Below are 19,061 nucleotides of genomic sequence, written 5' to 3'. Positions count from 1 at the left end.
TTTAACATATGCAACTCTTCTGCACATGCCTTTTTTTTAACAGAGGGACTTTGCGGGGGATTCTTGAAAATAGATTAGCTTCACACAGACGTCTTCTAACTGTCACAGTACTTACTGGTAACTCCAGACTGTCTTTGATCATCCTGGAGGTGATCATTGGCTGAGCCTTTGCCATTCTGGTTATTCTTCTATCCATTTTGATGGTTGTCTTCCGTTTTCTTCCACGTCTCTCTGGTTTTGCTCTCCATTTTAAGGCATTGGAGATCATTTTAGCTGAACAGCCTATCATTTTTTGCACCTCTTTATAGGTTTTCCCCTCTCTAATCAACTTTTTAATCAAAGTACGCTGTTCTTCTGAACAATGTCTTGAACGACCCATTTTCCTCAGCTTTCAAATGCATGTTCAACAAGTGTTGGCTTCATCCTTAAATAGGGGCCACCTGATTCACACCTGTTTCTTCACAAAATTGATGACCTCAGTGATTGAATGCCACACTGCTATTTTTTTGAACACACCCCTTTCAACTAATTCAACTAATTGCCCAATTGCACAGCCTTAAGAGCGTGCATATCATGAATGCTGGGTCTCATTTGTTTTCTGAGAATCTACTGAACCTACTGGTAACTTGTTTGCCACGTAGCAATAAAAAATATACGAAAAACCTTGATTATTCTGGTTAGTCACATTGTACTGCTATTATTTTGAACAATACTGTATATATATATATATATATATATATATATATATATATATATATATATACACATACATACATACATATATATACACATACATACATATATTTATATATATATATATATATATAGAACCCCTCCCAAAACACTCTTGAAAGGTTTCATGACAACTGTAAGAAATTCGTTTTTTTTTTTTTTTTTTTCAGCAGGGTAATGATACTCATACTGTGGTGCACATTATTGATAGTGATGTGTCGTTCGTGAACGAATCGTTCTTTTGAACGAATCTTTTAGGTGAACGAATCATTCTCATTCACGTAATCCACTGACTCATATTTCTCGTTCAGTGAAGTTCCTCCCTCCACAGCAGCGCGGCGCTATTAGTAGCGCATGCGCAGCTCGGTGAACCGGGTAACTGAACCATTTCATCCTGTCAAAGAATTACTCAACCTCGAGCCAATAGCCTTCAAGTATGAGATGTGACAGAGTATGTGATTTGTTCAATGCAGTGAACGAATACGCCCTTCAATGAACGAGTTTCATATGAGTCTGAACTACATCTAGAGATCTTATCGTTTGTGATTGAAATGACTGAACTGATACCCATGTCGCTCTTGCACGAGTTGAATGATTTAGTACATCTCGTTCGTGAATGAAATGAACTCTTACATAGCTTATCTCGTTCATGAACTTAATGAATGAGAGTAAACCGGGTTAGTCTGCCATTTAGCATGTCAATCTCGCAAAATGCAAAGGTACAGTACTTTGCACATACGCTTGTTTTGATATTTAGCAACTCCACATTTAATCCCCGATTTATGAATGTTAATATATAATATACAAACTGTCTGACCAAACAATTAAAATGCTAATTAGACAAGAAAACCTTGTGCTTTGACTTTATATATTGAATGCGATTATACACACGTTTTAATAAAGCCAGATCAGTTTTTGTAACAAGTGAATACGTTCGTTGACTAAACCTTGACATAACACACTCTTTTTTTGCCACCTGCTGGCATATTTTGTGTAATACGAAGAAATGATAACTGAACGAATCATTGAACGATTCTGAACGAATCATTTTGGTAAACAAACTGAAAATGAACGCATCTATATAAAATAAAAATTGCAATTAGATATTTTACCCATATCAGACTGCCCTAGTTTAAAGTGAATGTTCAGAATAGTTTGATAGATAATATCGGATACATGGTTGGAATTAAGTTTATGTTTGATCACTTTAGACAACAGAGAGAGATAGTAAGAAGGAAATTCAACAGAAAAGCAAAGCTACATGGAGCTACAACCACACATGGAGCACTTATACACACAATGACAACTGGATGACAATGAAAACAGGAACTTGGAGAATACACCGGAGTGATCACTGGAAAGTGGGAGCACAGGTAAGCAGTTTATTCTCAATAGAGTGGCCACATGCGCCGTTCATACGGGACACGTCCCGGCCAGGAGTTTAATATTGCCTAAAATGTCCAGGTTGTGTGACATTCATGAGCTATAGAGAGCAGAGCAGACAGCTCCTAATGCTTTCGATTCACTCTCTCGAACCTACTTTGGTGTCTTTTTTTGCTTGGTGTGCAGCAACGTTTCAAGTCAAACGTTTTTTTATGGGTGAAAGATCTGGACTGCAGGCCCAGATCTGCATTTCAGTACCCAGATTCTTCTTCTACGCAGCCATGATGTTGTAATTGATTCAGTATGTGGTCTGGCATTGTCATGTTGGAAAATGCAAGGTCTTCCCTGAAAAAGACGACGTCTGGATGGGAGCACATGTTGTTCTAGAACTTGGATATATGCAACCCCATCCCATCAGAGATGCTAGCTTCTGAACTGAGCGCTGATAACAACTTGGGTTGTACTTGTCCTCTTCAGTCCGGATGACATGGCATCCCAGTTTTCCAAAAAGAAATTTTGATTCGTCTAACCACAGAACAGTTTTCCACTTAACCACAGTCCATTTTAAATGAGCCTTGGCACAGAGAAAACACCTGCACTTCTGGATTAAGTTTAGAAATGGCTTTCTTTTATAGAGTTTTAGACTGCAATGGCAAATGGCACGGTGGATTGTGTTCACCGACAATGTTTTCTGAAAGTATTCCTGAGCCCATGTTGTGATTTCCATTAGAGTAGCATTCCGTCTAAGCATGTGATGTAGTGCCGTCTAAGGGCCCGAAGATCGACGTCATCCAGTATGGTTTTCCGGCCTGGACCCTTATGCACAGAAATTGTTCCAGATTCTATGCATTTTTGGATGATATTATGCACTGTAGATCATGATAACTTCAAATTATTTTCATTTTTTAATCTGAGAAAATCCTTTCTCATATTGCTCCACTATGTTTCGAAGCAGCATTGGGGGAGTTGGTGATCCTCTGCCCATCTTGACTTCTGAGAGACACTGCCACTCTGAGAGGCTCATTTTATACCCAATCATGTTGCCAATTGACCTTAAAAATTGCAAATTGGTCCTCCAGCAGTTCCTTATATGCACTTTTAACTTTTCCTGCCTCTTATTGCTACATGTCTCAACTTTTTTGGAATGTGCAGCTCTCATGAAATGCAAAATGACAATATTTGGCATGACATTTCAAAATGTCTCACTTTCAACTTTTGATATGTTATCTATATTCTATTGTGAATAAAATAAATGTTAATGAGATTTGTAAATGATTCAATTCCTTTTTTACTCACAATTTGTACAGTGTCCCAACATTTTTGGAAACGGGTTTGTACAAATATTAATATGACAAGTTGTCACATTCAAATCAACAAGTTCTCGAGTTTTGCTATTCTTTTACCTTCATACTTAAAATGTATCCACCTTTTTCCTAACGTTAAAACGGGCGCCGTCATTTGTAAATTCTATAGGTCTAGCTTCTGGTCTCATTTGCGTTTAGCTATTTTAGCTGTACAAAACAGTTTGTTTTGCTGCTTGATATTGACAATTAATGTGTCCTATCATGTTATTTTAATCTGTTATCAACGGAAGTCTCACCCATAGGCTTACTTACACATCGAGGAAAAAGGTGTGGGAGGGGGGGGGGGGGGCTACATAAAATAAAATATCAGTACAAAATATTATCCAATTATTCAATAGCTGCATGATAACCTTACTGGACATACTCTGTCACACCACACAGAGAATATGTCCAGATCAGGGATAGGCAACGTGGTCCTGGAGTGATGATGTCCTGCAGAGTTTAGCTCAAACCTTGAAAAAACCAACACCTGCCTGTAGCCCTTGTAAAAATGTAGCTTGTTCAGGTGTGTTTGATTAGGGTTGGAGCTAAAATCTGCAGGACAGTGGTACCCAGAACCAACGTTACCTATCCCTTTATTAGAGTGTTGAAATTAACAATCAGTTATCACCTTCAAGATATTTAAAAGGGTTTCCATATCTGTAAGAATCTCTTCAGTTTACCAGCAATTTCACATCTGAATTTCTCCATATGTAGCACACTGCTAAACTCTGTTAGCCACATCTCAAATTTGTGTACAAACTTTCTTCCACATCTTCAAAATAGTATTTTCTTTGCTATTGTCATCCCACACTGGACTGACTGAGTTTGACTGGGACTATAGGTTTCCAAACATGGAGACCAGCCGAATACCAGCAATTTCACATCAGAATTTCTCCATATGTAGCACACTGCTAAACTCTGTTAGCCACATCTCAAATTTGTGTACAAACTCTTTCTTTCACATCTTCAAAATAGTATTTTCTTTGTTATTGTCATCCCATACTGGACTGCTTGAGTTTGACTGGGACTATAGGTTTCCAAACATGGAGACCAGATGAATACAGTAACAAGAATTCCATGGGGAAAATCAGTCTTAACACCCTTGAATAAAAACAAAACAAACCAGAACTTATTTTTGGGGGGGCAGAACCAAAATAAATGACCCAAAGTTCCCTCATTGGGCCTACATTTAATACATAAGGGTGACATAGAGGGGTATGTAGAATGTAACCTTGTACAAGAATAATGCTGTCTGTGCACTTTATATTGAATGAGCTGAAAGTTAAATGTGACGGATTTGTAAGTTTCAAAATTGGGACAATATTTTTAAAATAAATCTGCTCCTGAATAAATGACAAGAGAGTAATCCAAGAAATCACTCTTTTTTTCTAAACCTCTTGTTATTCTGAGGAAAATGGCATTTTCTTGTCAGAATGACATTTCAAATGATGTTTCAGGTTTTTGTAAAATGAGAAACTAATTTCACACTGATCACATTTGAATGGCCTCTCTCCAGTGTGAACTCTCATGTGAATCTTTAGGCTTGCTATAGCCCTGAAACTCTTTCCACACTGTTCACAGGTGAAAGGTTTCTCATCAGTGTGAATCCTCATGTGATTCTTTAGGTATATGTTATGTGAGAAATTCTTTCCACAGAGTTTTCAGATAAAAGGTTTCTCTCCGGTGTGAATACTCATGTGGACATTAAGGGTATTTTTCCTTGTAAATTTCTTTCCACACTGAGGGCATATGAATAGTTTCTCTTCACTGTGAATTCTCATGTGGACAGTAAGGTGATCTTTCCGTGTAAAACACTTTCCACACATTTTGCAGGTGTAAGGTTTCTCTCCAGTGTGAATTCTCATGTGGACAGTAAGGGTATTTTTCTGTGTAAATCTCTTTCCACACTGAGGGCATATGAATGGTTTCTCTTTACTGTGAATTCTCTTGTGAATTTTAAGATCTTCCTTTCGTGTGTAACTCTTCTCACACAGCTCACAGGTGTAAGGTTTCTCTCCAGTGTGAATTCTCATGTGGACATTAAGGTGATTTTTCTGTGTAAAGCACTTTCCACACATTTTGCAGGTGTAAGGTTTCTCTCCAGTGTGAATTCTCATGTGGACATTAAGGGTATTTTTCTGTTTAAATCTCTTTCCACACTGAGGGCATATGAATGGTTTCTCTTCACTGTGAATGCTCTTGTGAATCTTAAGCTCTCCAATACGTGTGAAACTCTTCTCACACAGCTCACAGGTGTAAGGTTTTTCTCCAGTGTGAATCCTCATGTGGACATTAAGGCTATTTATCTGTGTAAATCTCTTTCCACAATGAGGGCATATGAATGGTTTCTCTTCACTGTGAATTCTCTTGTGAATCTTAAGCTCTCCAATACGTGTGAAACTCTTCTCACACAGCTCACAGGTGTAAGGTTTTTCTCCAGTGTGAATCCTCATGTGGACATTAAGGCTATTTATCTGTGTAAATCTCTTTCCACAATGAGGGCATATGAATGGTTTCTCTCCAGTGTGAATCCTCATGTGGACATTAAGGCTATTTATCTGTGTAAATCTCTTTCCACAATGAGGGCATATGAATGGTTTCTCTTCACTGTGAATTCTCTTGTGGACATTAAGGTGAATTTTCCGTGTAAAACACTTTCCACACATTTTGCAGGTGTAAGGTTTCTCTCCAGTGTGAATTCTCATGTGGACATTAAGGGTATTTTTCTGTTTAAATCTCTTTCCACACTGAGGGCATATGAATGGTTTCTCTTCACTGTGAATGCTCTTGTGAATCTTAAGCTCTCCAATACGTGTGAAACTCTTCTCACACAGCTCACAGGTGTAAGGTTTCTCTCCAGTGTGAATCCTCATGTGGACATTAAGGCTATTTATCTGTGTAAATCTCTTTCCACAATGAGGGCATATGAATGGTTTCTCTTCACTGTGAATTCTCTTGTGGACATTAAGGTGATCTTTCAGTGTAAAACACTTTCCACACAGCTCACAGGTGTAAGGTTTCTCTCCAGTGTGAATTCTCATGTGGACATTAAGGGTACTTTTCTGTTTAAATCGCTTTCCACACTGAGGGCATATGAATGGTTTCTCTTCACTGTGAATTCTCTTGTGGACATTAAGGTGATTTTTCCGTGTAAAACACTTTCCACACATTTTGCAGGTGTAAGGTTTCTCTCCAGTGTGAATTCTCATGTGGACATTAAGGGTATTTTGTTGCGTAAATCTCTTTCCACACAGTTTGCAGGTGTAAGATTTCTCTCCAGTGTGAATTCTGTTGTAATTAAGGGTTTTAGTTTGTATTTTCTGAGTCTTTTCAGTCTGTGAACAACTAATTGATTTTTCTTTAGTTTTGAAATCATGATGTTTCTCATTTTTATCTTTCTCTTCTGTTTCATTCAGTCCTTGACTCTCCTCTTTCAGTGCCATCAGGTCTGAGGTAAAAAGAGACAAATACTAGTTTAATTACACAAAACAACAGACATCTAAACATTTAGACTAATGCTGTCAATCGATTAAAAAAATTATTAATTGCATATTTTCAGTAATAAATTGCATATTTATATATTTATATTGTCACAACTTCACAGTGAATCTCCAAATTAATGTAGAAACAACATAAGTCATGTCAAGTCTGCTTTAGTCAATTCTTCCACATGTACAGTACATACATACGGAGAATTTAAATTGGATTACTCTCAGACCCTTGGTGTAGACAGGTAACACTAACAGTAGAACATTAAATACAGATAAAATATAAATTAAAGCTGCAAGCAGCGATGAAAGGGCCCTCGCACCCGGGCTCAGCACCACCCGGTTGCCATAGGAGAACAGCGAACGTTGGGCCATGTGCTTATAAAATGGTAAATATTTGAGCCACATTTCCTGCTGCCAACAGGTGGTGCTATGATTATAACTGAATATCGGCATGTAAATGTGTTCGGGCCAGGACTCTAATTAAACTTGTGAGTGTAAACTAAGTGTTGCTAGCTTTTAGAATGCTTCTAAAATGTTGCAAAGCCTATACACTTGTTGATGCTTTTTATTATGTTGCTAGGAGTCCAACCATGTCACTTCCTGTTTCCAGCAGGTGGCGCTATGACAATAACTGAATTTGGGCATGATGATGTGTTCAGAACAGGACTCTTGTCAAATGTGTGAAGTTTGGGGCAGATCGGACATTGCTTGCCTTAGATACAGCAAATTTCTTTATCACTGCATTAGTAGCATGCTTTAGCACTTAGCTAAATGTTACTAGCATGTTTTAATATGTTTCTAGCGTGTTGCCAGCCTATTTAGAACTTGTTCACACTTTTTAATATGTTCCTAGGAGTCCAAAACAGTGTTAACCATGTCACTTCTTGTTGCCAGTAGGTGGCACTACAGCTATGTGCTCAGGAAAGGACTCTTGTCAAACGTGAAGCTTGGGGCAGATGAGACATTCCTTGCCTGAGTTACAGCAACTTCCTTTTCTCAACAAAACAAGTAAATTTGTCAGGTCGCGAGGGACACACCCCTTGACGAAAACTCAAAATCTTCGCAATTTAACTTCGCAAAGGTCTTATGATGGCCCTCACCTCACCAATTAATCAAATCACAGGTCTCCACGAGGGCATCTAGCAATATAGATGAGACTTGACCTGCCTTGGCTCCGATTAAAAAAAAATTACAAATTAGGCTCCACTTCAAAAAAACAAATCAGTCTAACTGTTTGGCTAATTTCACTTGGATGAAATTAAACATTCAGCACATTTTCAAATTGTTCTTAAAATCCCAAATACTTAAAAATTAATTTATCAGCCTATGTAACCCATGTAATACTTTAATAATTGACTAAAGTATAACAGTTCTTTATTTATACAAAATAAACAAATCTTTCCTGTGAAATTCAATAATTGAGTAAATTCTGTAAAAGTAGTAATACAATTATAATATTCCCTGCTAAAAAACAAACAAAAAACAATAGAACTCCTCCCAAAACACAATAGAAATTTTCATGGATTTAAGGGTTATAATGGGAATTATTTTAGGCTTTATTGTAAACTATAATGGGGTCTACTGGTATATGATGGATCCTATTGGTGGGATGAAATCTTTCAGATGGGAAACAATAGAACAACAGTAATTCCTATGAAAAAAATTTTTTTTGTAACTGTTCTAATGGAAACCATGCAAATTTGTGTGATGGTTTTTATTGTTTTTTTGTTTGTTTTTTGTTTCAGCAGGATAACGATACCCATACTGTGCTGCACACTATTGAAAATATTAAGCTGAAGCTTGACATTGCAAAAGTAAAATCGCAAATCAAATCGCAATTTAAATATCTGTCGCAATTAGATATTTTCCCCAAATCCCACAGCCCTTATATTGAGTACTGAAGATGTCACTTCCACTATGCTTGTCATAATTTTTGTATTTGATGTGATAATGAACACAGCACATCTGAGATTTAATAAATAACAATATATTAAAATAATAAATGATCTTTTATTACAATTCTTCCACACTGAGCCTGTAATTGATGGTATTTTTAGGACCTTAATATGGGTACAGCAAGTGTAACACTTAGCCCATAATAATTAAAGGTCCTGATCACTCTAAGCACTTTTGAGTCAATAATATAACTTACTACACAATCTGAAATTAATGTTTATTTAGATAACATTAACACAATTGATCTTTTTCATTAATATATTTGGACAAATCAATGCTTTATTTGTGAACATAGCCATTCAATGAAATCTTTAAAAGGGTCATGACATGAGAAATTATCAACAATTATTAACAATTTGTGTGACATCATAAGGGGCACAAACATTTGCATAAAGGCCACCTCCAGGGCAAGACATGATGAACAGTCATCGTCTCACCATATGCCATGCCCACTGGCATTTATTCACTTAATGGCTGACACTGACACTCTGAAAACCAGTCAGTATCTGGTGTGACCACTGTTTGCCTCACACAGTGCAACACATCTCCTTTGCATAGAGTTGATCAGGTTGTTGATTGTGGCCTGTGAAATGTTGGTCCACCCCTCTTCAATGGATGTGTGAAGCTGCTGGATATAGGCAGGAACTGGAACATGCGGTCATATACGCCGATCCAAAGGGTGACATGTCAGAAGAGTACGCTGCCCATGCTAGAACTGGGATGTTTACAGCTTCCAGGAATTTATCATGCAACATGAGGTGATGGTCGATGATGAATGGCACAACAGTGGGCCTTAGGATCTCGTCGCAGTATCTCTATGCATTTAAAATGCCATCAATAAAACACACCCGTGTTCATAGTAAATAACATACCATAACCCCACCGCCACCATGGGCCACTCGATCCACAACATAGACATGAGCAAACCGCTCACCCACAAGACACCATACACACTGTCTGCCATCTGCCCTGTACAGTGAAAACTGGGATTCATCCGTGAAGAGAACAACTCTCGAAAGTGCCAGATGCCATCAAATGTGAGCATTTGCCTACTCAAATCGGTTATGACGATGAAATGCAGTCAGGTCAAGACCCCGCTGAGAACGACAAGCATGCAGCTGAGCTTCCCCGAGACGTTTTCTGACAGTTTGTGCAGAAATTCTTTGGTTGTGCAAACCAATTGTTGCAGCAGCTGTCCAGGTGGCTGGTCTCAAATAATCTTGGAGGGGAAGATGCTGGATGTGAAGGTCCTGGGCTGGTGTGGTGACACGTGGCCTGCAGTTGTGAGGCCGGTTAGATGTACTTCCAAATTTTCTGACATGTCTTATAGTAGAGAAATGAATAATCAATTCACAGGCAACAGCTCTGTAGGACATTCCTGCAGTCAGCAAGCCAACTGCATGGTCCCTCAAAACCATCTGTGGCATTGCGCAGTGTGATAAAACTGTTTACATTTTAGAGTGGCCTTTTATTGTGGCCAGCCTAAGGCACACCTGTGCAATAATCATGCTGTCTAATCAGACTCTTGATATACCACACCTGTGAGGTGGATGTATTACCTCCACAAAGGAGAATTGCTCACAAACACAGATTTTGTAACAGACACGCCAGGTTCCACCACCAACCAATCACAGCGCACTCCCTCACCTGAGTACTAATCACTCCCACCTGACCCTCATCCACCTGCAATCACCTCCTAACTACAAATACCACACACACGCACCCAGTCAGCGTATGGTCTCGTTCACAACGAGGTTTTACCTGAATGCTTACGCTAAGGACTAACTCCCTTTCTACTAACCTCTCTCCAGCGATCTCCAGAAGCTCCCAGCCTTCCTCATATGCGTGTCCACTGCCTCCAGAGTCTTGAGCCATTCACCTACGGATCCCTTCATCACTGCCTCCAGCACCATCACATCACCCTGCACAACCTGCTCCTCTACTAATGCCTCAATAAACTGTTTCTCTGATACTTTCAGCCTCCTGTCCTGGTATTCCGTAACAGAAGACCGGACCAAGACCGATCAAGACAAGCATGAGCCTCACGAACCCCTTCCAGGACTTGGTTGACGCTTTGCGTCAAACACTCACCACTCTCCCGGCATCCCCATGACCTGCAAGCACTTCTGTCGACAACACCACCACTTCCTCACCTGCCGTGCACACCAGTCCCATGGCCAAGCCGGCGCCCTACTCTGGTTCGGCGGAGGATTGCAGCGGATTCCTGCTCCAATGCTCCCTGCTCCTGGAGATGCAACCACACTTGTACCCCACCGAACGATCTAAAGTGGCCTTCCTGATATCTCAATTACAAGGCAAAGCCCTTCAGTGGGACGATTCTATTTGGACACAGAATAACCCAGTTACCCAGTCTTATTCTAGCTTCATCGACCATTTCCAATAATTTTTTGGCAAACCCGCTTGCGACTCTTCTATTGGTGAGAAGCTTTATAATTTAAAACAAGAAAAGATGTCTGTCAATGAATATGCTCTTAAGTTCAGGACTCTTGCGGCCACTAGCGGATGGAATGAGCAGGCCTTGCTGACCACCTACCATCATGAATTTAGAACCTCGAGTGCGGTTGCATCTTGTTGCATATGAGGATACCATCGGGCTTGAATACTTCATTCAACTCTCCATCTGCTTCGCCAACCGTATGCAGTTGTGCCTCAAAGAGCACCAGGGCCAGGCGTATTCTAACTCGCCACTCTGCCGATCAATGGCCTTCAGCTCCCCAGAACCAGCAAGCGAGCTCATGCTCGTCGACTCCTATCGACTCACTGCAGCTGAACGACAAAGACGGCTGTCCCAAAATCTGTGTTCTACTGTGCATCTCCGTATGCCCCGTCCGCCCTCCTCGTCCCATGGTGAGAGCAATTCTCCCTTCAAAGTATCAAATGAAACCACTCACCACAATAGTGACACTTACTGCCGCTGACATCTCTCTTCCAATTTCCATCCTCCTCGATTCTGGGTTAGCCGGCAACTTCATCTCCGGTGCCCTCTGCCGTCAGCTGAAGCTCACTACCACAGCAATGCCGTCAGCCTACCAGGTCCACACAATAACTGGAAAACCACTGAGTTGAAGATGTATTTGTCATAGTGTGGGCCCCATTAACCCTACAAACCAGGCAACTTCATATAGAGGAGATCCATCTGCTGGTTCAGGAGGAATCCACCGCTTACGTCATCCTAAGGCGCCTGTGGTTGGAGCATTAAACTTGCAAATTTCCACAAACAAGCATCCTGGCGGCATGGTGGACAACTTGGGTACTTAGTGGACTGGGAAGGATACGGTCCAGAGGAACGCTCATGGGTCCCACTCAACAACATCCTGGATCCAAACCTACTAGACACCTACCACTCCAATCATCCCGAAAGACCAGCTCCTACAGGAAGAGGATGTTCACCACGTCGTCGGGGTCCTCTGCCCTCAGGAGCGGGCCGTGGGGAGGGGGTACTGTAACAGACCTGCCAGGTTCCACCACCAACCAATCACAGCGCACTCCCTCACCCGAGTACCAATCACTCCCACCTGATCCTCATGCACCTGCATGCAATCACCTTCTCACTACAAATACCACACCCGCATCTAAGTCAGCGTCCGGTTTCGTTCACAACAAGGTCTTACCTGAATGCTTACTCTGAGGACTAACTCCCTTTTCTACTTACCTCTCTCCAGAAGCTCCCAGCCTTCATCATGTGCGTGTGTGTGTGTGTCCACTGCCTCCAGTGTCTTGAGCTATTCACCTACGGATCCCTTCATCACTGCCTCCAGCACCATCACATCACCCTGCACAACCTGCTCCTCTACTTATGCCTCAATAAACTGTGTTTCTGTTACTTTCAGCCTCCTGTCCTGGTATTCCATAACAGATTTAAACATATTTGTGAACACTATTTGATTGAAATATGCTTTTTGAGGACCAAAAAAGGCTAAGATCTTTGAATTCAGCTAATGAAAAATGGGGGCAAAAACAAATGTAGCATTTATAATTTGGTTCAGTGTAGTTATTTGTTTATTACATTGCTGTTTGCTTTGATTTTGGATTAGATTTGTTTTCTTGTTGTTAGATTAATTTTGGAGTATTTCACAACCCTTGTTTTTAGATTAGGGATATTAGTTTATGGCGTCGCATATGCCAAAAAATCACACATTTTTCTTTTTAGTCTAGAAAATGTTACATTTACATTAAATATAAAAAACTTACAAATGAGAAGAGCAAATGGAAGCAATTCAGACCTATATAAGGGCAACAGTATTCAAGTGCTGTAACAAGCCTTAAAAAAGGGACTTGCTGATGAAAAATATTTCTTTAGACGTTTTTTGAAGATGGCTGCTCGAATTGAGATTACACCAGCTTGGAACAGTCCAGGTAAAGGTCCATGAGAATGTTTTTGTGCTATTTTGGGATGATAAGACGAGGTGTCATTCATTTGCAAAACTCTGGAAGGCGTATAAGTCTGGAATAGCAAGATTAAGTTCTTTAGTGCAGAGCCAGTAGTTTTCTTGTATACAAGTGCCTTGATTTTGATGCTAGCAGCTATCGGCAGCCAGTGCAAACTGATGAAGAGAGGTGTGACATGTGCTTTCTTCAGCTCAGTTGCAGAGTCTCAATAGTACATGAGGGAAGGCCTGCTAAGAGAGCAATACAATAGTCCAGTCTGGAGAAAACAAGAGCTGTTTGGCCTGCTCTGATAGGAAGGGTCTAATCTTCCTAATGTTGTATAAAGCAAATCTGCAGGACCGAGCCATTGTAGTAATATGGTCTGTGAAGCTTAGCTGATCATCAGTCACAACTCTAAGGTTCCTGTCTGTCCTAGAAGGAGTTATGGTGGACGATCCTAGCTGTATAGAGAAGTTGAGATGAAGTGCTGGGTTGGCAAAGACCACAACTCATTCTGTCTTCACAAGGTTGAGTTTAACCCTGTAATAATATTATCTCCATATTCATCGGGAAGAAGGAGGCGGGAACCGGCGCACAATCAAATCACATTTTAATTATTCAAAATAAACACAAAACAGCGCACCAGCCCCTAGCGGACGACTGGTGCGCTCAAACAAAAACCAAAACACAACTTAAAATCCCAGGCCTGGTCCTCTCTCGTCCTTCATGGTCGTCACTCCAGTTTTATATCCTTCCATCTCCTACGTGGGACTCGAGACAGGTGGTGGGTCGCAGGTGTAGCTCATCTCCAATCACTACACCTGGCCTCACTCCTTGTTCCCACGTCTCTTGGCCCCGCCCCACTCGTCACATACCCCCATCGCCCCTCGCAGGTCGGGTGGGTACCCTCGAGACTGCGCTCTACCCCCCTCCCCCCCCCCGCTCACGGGGACCTGCGGGAACCTGGGGGTAGGACAGACGAGGCGAGAGAAAAGGAGATGGAAGGAGGAGCGACAGGGACGAGAGAGGAAAAAAAAAATCCGGTTCCCAGACGCACTGCTGCTCGGCCCTCTGGAGCCGATTAACGCGTATGCATTTATCTTTTGAATATGCCCACACAACTGAAGACAAATCAGCGAGACTGTTCTACAAGTTTTTTTATTTTACTCTTTGCTTCGCGATGAGAGGAATAAGACATAATTCACCCCAAAAAGATGTGATGTTGTTGAGGATTTGAGATTTCCTCAGAAAAAAAGAATGCAGCACTTTATTCAGCAGAGATCATAAACATGAGTAAGTCACTTTTTATGTATTTATATACTTGTACTAGTTTTCACATAATGTGTAAACATTTTACTAGTTAGACTTTTTCCAAACTATAATTCCTGATTAAATGTATAGTGTCAAGTGAAACATTATGAAGTTTCAATAACAATATACAATACAGTCCGCCCCTGTTTGTAATTCAGCCTATTACTACCTATAATGATAAATGAACTTGGCAAATTAATTGAACAATTGTGCCAACACACACACGGACACATACATATTAAAAGACTCATCACGGGGAGCTTTGGTGGATTCCTGCTTGTCCTGTAGATGATCTGCTCACACGCTTTAATTTAGCAAACAAGCAGATAGGTTTCTTAGATTAGAAGCGTTCAGCTTTTCCACCATGTAAACATTACGACCATTACTTATTAATAGAAAATAGGGACAACCCATTCCAAAAATGCACCCCGGCGCACGGACCATTTTTCCGTCATTAAAATAGCAAAATTGGATTTGGACACGCCCTGAGTGCCCTTGCGCCGTGCACTTTACACTTTGCATTTAAATTTTTAAAATAGGGCCCTATGTGTAACATCTCGAGCTAATTCTGTTTTTAATAGTTTCTAAAATCTGTTCCCTATCATAAAAATAATTGCCGATGATCAGGGGTTGAATAATTATGACATATCTGTGTGATTAAAAATACCTATAACTCAAAAATATTACATTGTATATTGACATTAACACATTTAATATGCAAGTAAACTGTTATAGATGCAATTTTATGAAATTCTAGATCCTTAGAAAAGCTTGCATTTCTACAGTATTAGTCTCTAATAATTTTGATTGCAACTGTATCTTTAAGCTGGCAGTTATCAACATCTCAAAAATCATGTTAGAGGACCACAAGACAAGGCTACGTTCACACTGCAGGCTGAAACGACCCAATTCCGATTTTTTTGCCCCTATGCGACCTGTATCTGATCTTTTCATGACAGTCTGAACGACACAGATCCGAACTTTTCAAATGTGACCCAGGCCACTTGGCTATGTGGTCCTGAATCCGATACGTATCCGATCTTTTGAAACCTCCGTCTGAACGGCCAGGCCACATGTATCCGACCCACATGTCATTGATACGCTACAAACGTCATAATTCTGCATTGAAGTAGGCGGGAACGAGAAGAGCCATTCACATCAGTATCCCACCACTCCTGACTCCGCACCCACACGTTTCTCTGTACCGATGTTTCTAACACTGCTCCACAAAACGCCATGGCCAAAACCCTTGCTCTCCTCCTCCTTTTTAATTTTCTTCTTAAAACTAGAAGTTTGTAATTGTGCTGGCTCTGTTGGGAAAATAACTTTAATATTGCAAAAAGAGCTCCGCTGTTGACTACACTGTTGTTGACATCCATGTTTAATGTTAGCTACTTCCGCAAGCAACGAGTGACGTCGTTGACTGTTGAGTACTCTTCTGCAAATGCGGGTCACTTCTGGGTCATTTCACGTCCACACAGGAGATCACAAAAGGTGGTATTCAATTGGAAATTTGAACCGCCTTGCAAAAAAAATCAAATTTTTTCAAAGCATTAAGCCCTGCAGTGTGAACGTAGACTTAGACCCAGCAGAACTGGTTTCTTACAGACAGACATCTAGGTCTAAAACATTAGAAACACTTTCCACTACACTAGGTTCAGTTTTGTAATAGCAGTTTTGTATTACATTCAAAAGATCAAGTCACAAGCCAAAAAACAACAACAAATCTCCATCCATCTTGATCTTGATGGAGGGATTCACCATCACATAATTTTTCACAATTAGGAAAATAACTGTTGCTTTCACAGAAATATATATTTTTTTTTTTTGTTAATAAAATAGCTTTCTATTAAGACTACTTTTATTAATAACTGGAAATATCAACACTAGAGTTTAATGTGTTCTGTAGAGCTGGACATTTTAATAATGATCAACTGAGTTCAGCTTTGAGAATAAAAACTAACCTGTTTGTTCCTCAGTCTCTTCATGTTTGACTCTGAATGTGTCTTCAATCTTCACATCTTCTCCCTCCTCTTTAATAAACTCCATCTTTGTTTGTTCCTCAGTCTCTTCATGTTTGACTCTGAATGTGTCTTCAATCTTCACGTCTTCTTTCTCCTCTTTAATAAACTCCATCTTTATAATATTGTGTGTGTCAGTCTCTTCATGTTTGACTCTGAATGTTTCTTCAATCTTCACATCTTCTCTCTCCTCTTTGATAAACTCCATCTTTATAAAAGTGTCACATGGACCTCAGTTTATCTGTGATTAAGATGAGAATAATTAACAGAAATAATCAGCTCTAGTTCAGTAGTCAGCACACTGTTAAGGGAGTCAGAGTTCATGGACTTTAAATGTATGACATTAAAAACAACATTAGCAATCAAATTAATAAAAGGACACAAATTGGTTTAAGACGTATGTTTAGTATTGCTTGATGAGTAGATTATATTTAATAGATTTCACTTTCAGGAAAACATTTGCAGTTGTTTAGTAAAGTTATCATTAAACAGGTTTGTGTTTGTTTTCGTCGCATTTACTCTGTTTTAAACAGCAGATGAAGTCAGCACGCGATGATTCGATCGAATCACTGAATCATTTTGCGATTCAATTGATTCATTGCTGTTTTCTCCAACACTACTAACCAGTAACCGAGGTTGTGTTTAAAATGAAATGATTCACTTTATAGGGAGCGAAATGAGACGCACTGTTTCTCTTACTTCTGTTCGGGAGCACTTTACAAGCATTAACCATCATTAATAACACTAGTTAAAGCATTACAATGTGACACGGGTTCAGACTTGTTTTCACAGTGTAATAATACGACTCTCTAAATGAGTTTAGTCGATTAAAAAACTTTAAACTATTAAAATCACACACCTTTCTTCAGCCGAATCACAGACGCGGGAGTGCGCACAGCCTTATGACGTCACACCACCAGAGCAAAATAAAAGTCTTTTTTCTAAAAACATATAATTTTACATTTAAAAACAAATGTAATACAGTACAGGAGAAATGGAAAAGACAGTAAAATATTTAACTGTTTAATCAACTGAATTAGCATGTCAATATAATCATCTTCAATCTCAGTTTCTCCTCAGAATGTAACAGGCAATAAATAAAAGTTCGTCTTTATTTAGTATTATATTAAAAGATTACAATGATGGTAGGTTTAAAACATTTGCTTTTGATTCTCTGAATGGCAATCTTTACTTAATTAAAATATCATCTTCTAAATCAGTGGTTCCCAACCTTTTTCAACTCGCGGCCCACACAACCAAACACATATGTTTGCGCGGCCCACTGCAAAAAAATTCACTGATCCGCTATTGTTGGGTTAATAACTTAGTACTCAGAAGATAGATTGTTATAAATGCACACACATGCAGTATATATTTATATATTTTTTACTGTAGGCCTATATATTTACATGTGTATATACGTTTTTATATTTACATTCTTATATTTTATATATAAATATATTTAATATATAAACATAACATATTTTTCTTAAACATATACATGCTAGTGTTTGTATTTATATCCATTTACATTTAGTTGTTTAGCAGACACTTTTATCCAAAGCGACTCACAAATGATGACAAATGAAGCAATCAAATCTAACAAAACAGCAATGATAGATAAGTGCTATAACAAGTCTCAGTTAGCTTAAACGCAGTTCACGTAGCAAGTTTTATTAAATAATAAAAAAGAAAACGGGTAGAATAGAGCAAGCTAGTGTTAGAGGCCTTTTTGCTTTTGTTAATTGCATAATAAATAAAAAAAATAGATAGAATGCAAAAAGAATAGAACAGCTAGTGTTATTTATTTAAGTAAGTAAATTAATAGAGTTTAAGTCTAAATGGGGCACTTTTTTAAAGAATAGAATTGGAATAGTGAGTGTTAAAGTAAGAGGGTCAAATAAAGATGGAAAAGATGTGTTTCAAGCCAATTCTTGAAGATGGCTAAGGACTCAGCTGCTCGGATTGAGTTGGGGAGGTCATTCCACCAGGAGGGAACATTTAATTTAAAAATCAGTTAAAGTGATTTTGTGCTTCTTCTATCTTCAATCTTCAATCAAGATCTGTATACTACTCATCTATATATATATATATATATATATATATATATATATATATATATTATAATACATTATAGTTCTAATGCCCACAAAGTTTGCATTTATTTGATCAAAATACAGTGTAATAGTAATTTACAGTTATAGTGTAATTTAAAATACCTGTTTTCTATATATATATATAAACCAGTGGTGTAGCCACGGGTGTGCCGGGGTGTGCCTGTGCCACCCACAGTGGCAGCTGGCAAGCCTAAAAATAGATGCAGAATTCTTTTTATAGTCTCAATAAAAAATGTTTACTAAACTTGGGCTATTGTTCTTTACTTAGAAAATATATATATTTTTAAATCAACCCTTTCACGCATAAATTACAAA

General features: G+C 39.1%; 2 protein-coding genes across 2 annotated transcripts in view; one reads left to right on the top strand and one right to left on the bottom strand.

Annotated features, from left to right (window-relative positions):
* LOC127969489 (C-type lectin domain family 10 member A-like) overlaps window positions 1–19,061 on the top strand; it is a 423,625-nt gene that overhangs the window by 65,926 nt on the left and 338,638 nt on the right. The gene's annotated exons all lie outside the window — the stretch shown is intronic.
* LOC127969150 (gastrula zinc finger protein XlCGF58.1-like) lies at window positions 1,908–17,544 on the bottom strand. The gene is made up of 3 exons (XM_052570916.1): window positions 17,489–17,544; window positions 16,573–16,870; window positions 1,908–6,909 (listed from the first exon to the last, which is right to left on the bottom strand). Exons 2-3 carry the CDS (start codon window positions 16,835–16,837, stop codon window positions 5,123–5,125), a joined length of 2,052 nt encoding a protein of 683 aa, XP_052426876.1. The 5' UTR covers window positions 16,838–16,870; window positions 17,489–17,544; the 3' UTR covers window positions 1,908–5,122.

The sequence above is a fragment of the Carassius gibelio genome, chromosome A4 (assembly GCF_023724105.1).
Source record: "Carassius gibelio isolate Cgi1373 ecotype wild population from Czech Republic chromosome A4, carGib1.2-hapl.c, whole genome shotgun sequence".
NCBI classification, from domain to species: domain Eukaryota; kingdom Metazoa; phylum Chordata; class Actinopteri; order Cypriniformes; family Cyprinidae; genus Carassius; species Carassius gibelio.
The sequence above is the reverse complement of the archived record's forward strand: the minus strand, read 5'-3'. Positions and strand labels throughout refer to the sequence as shown.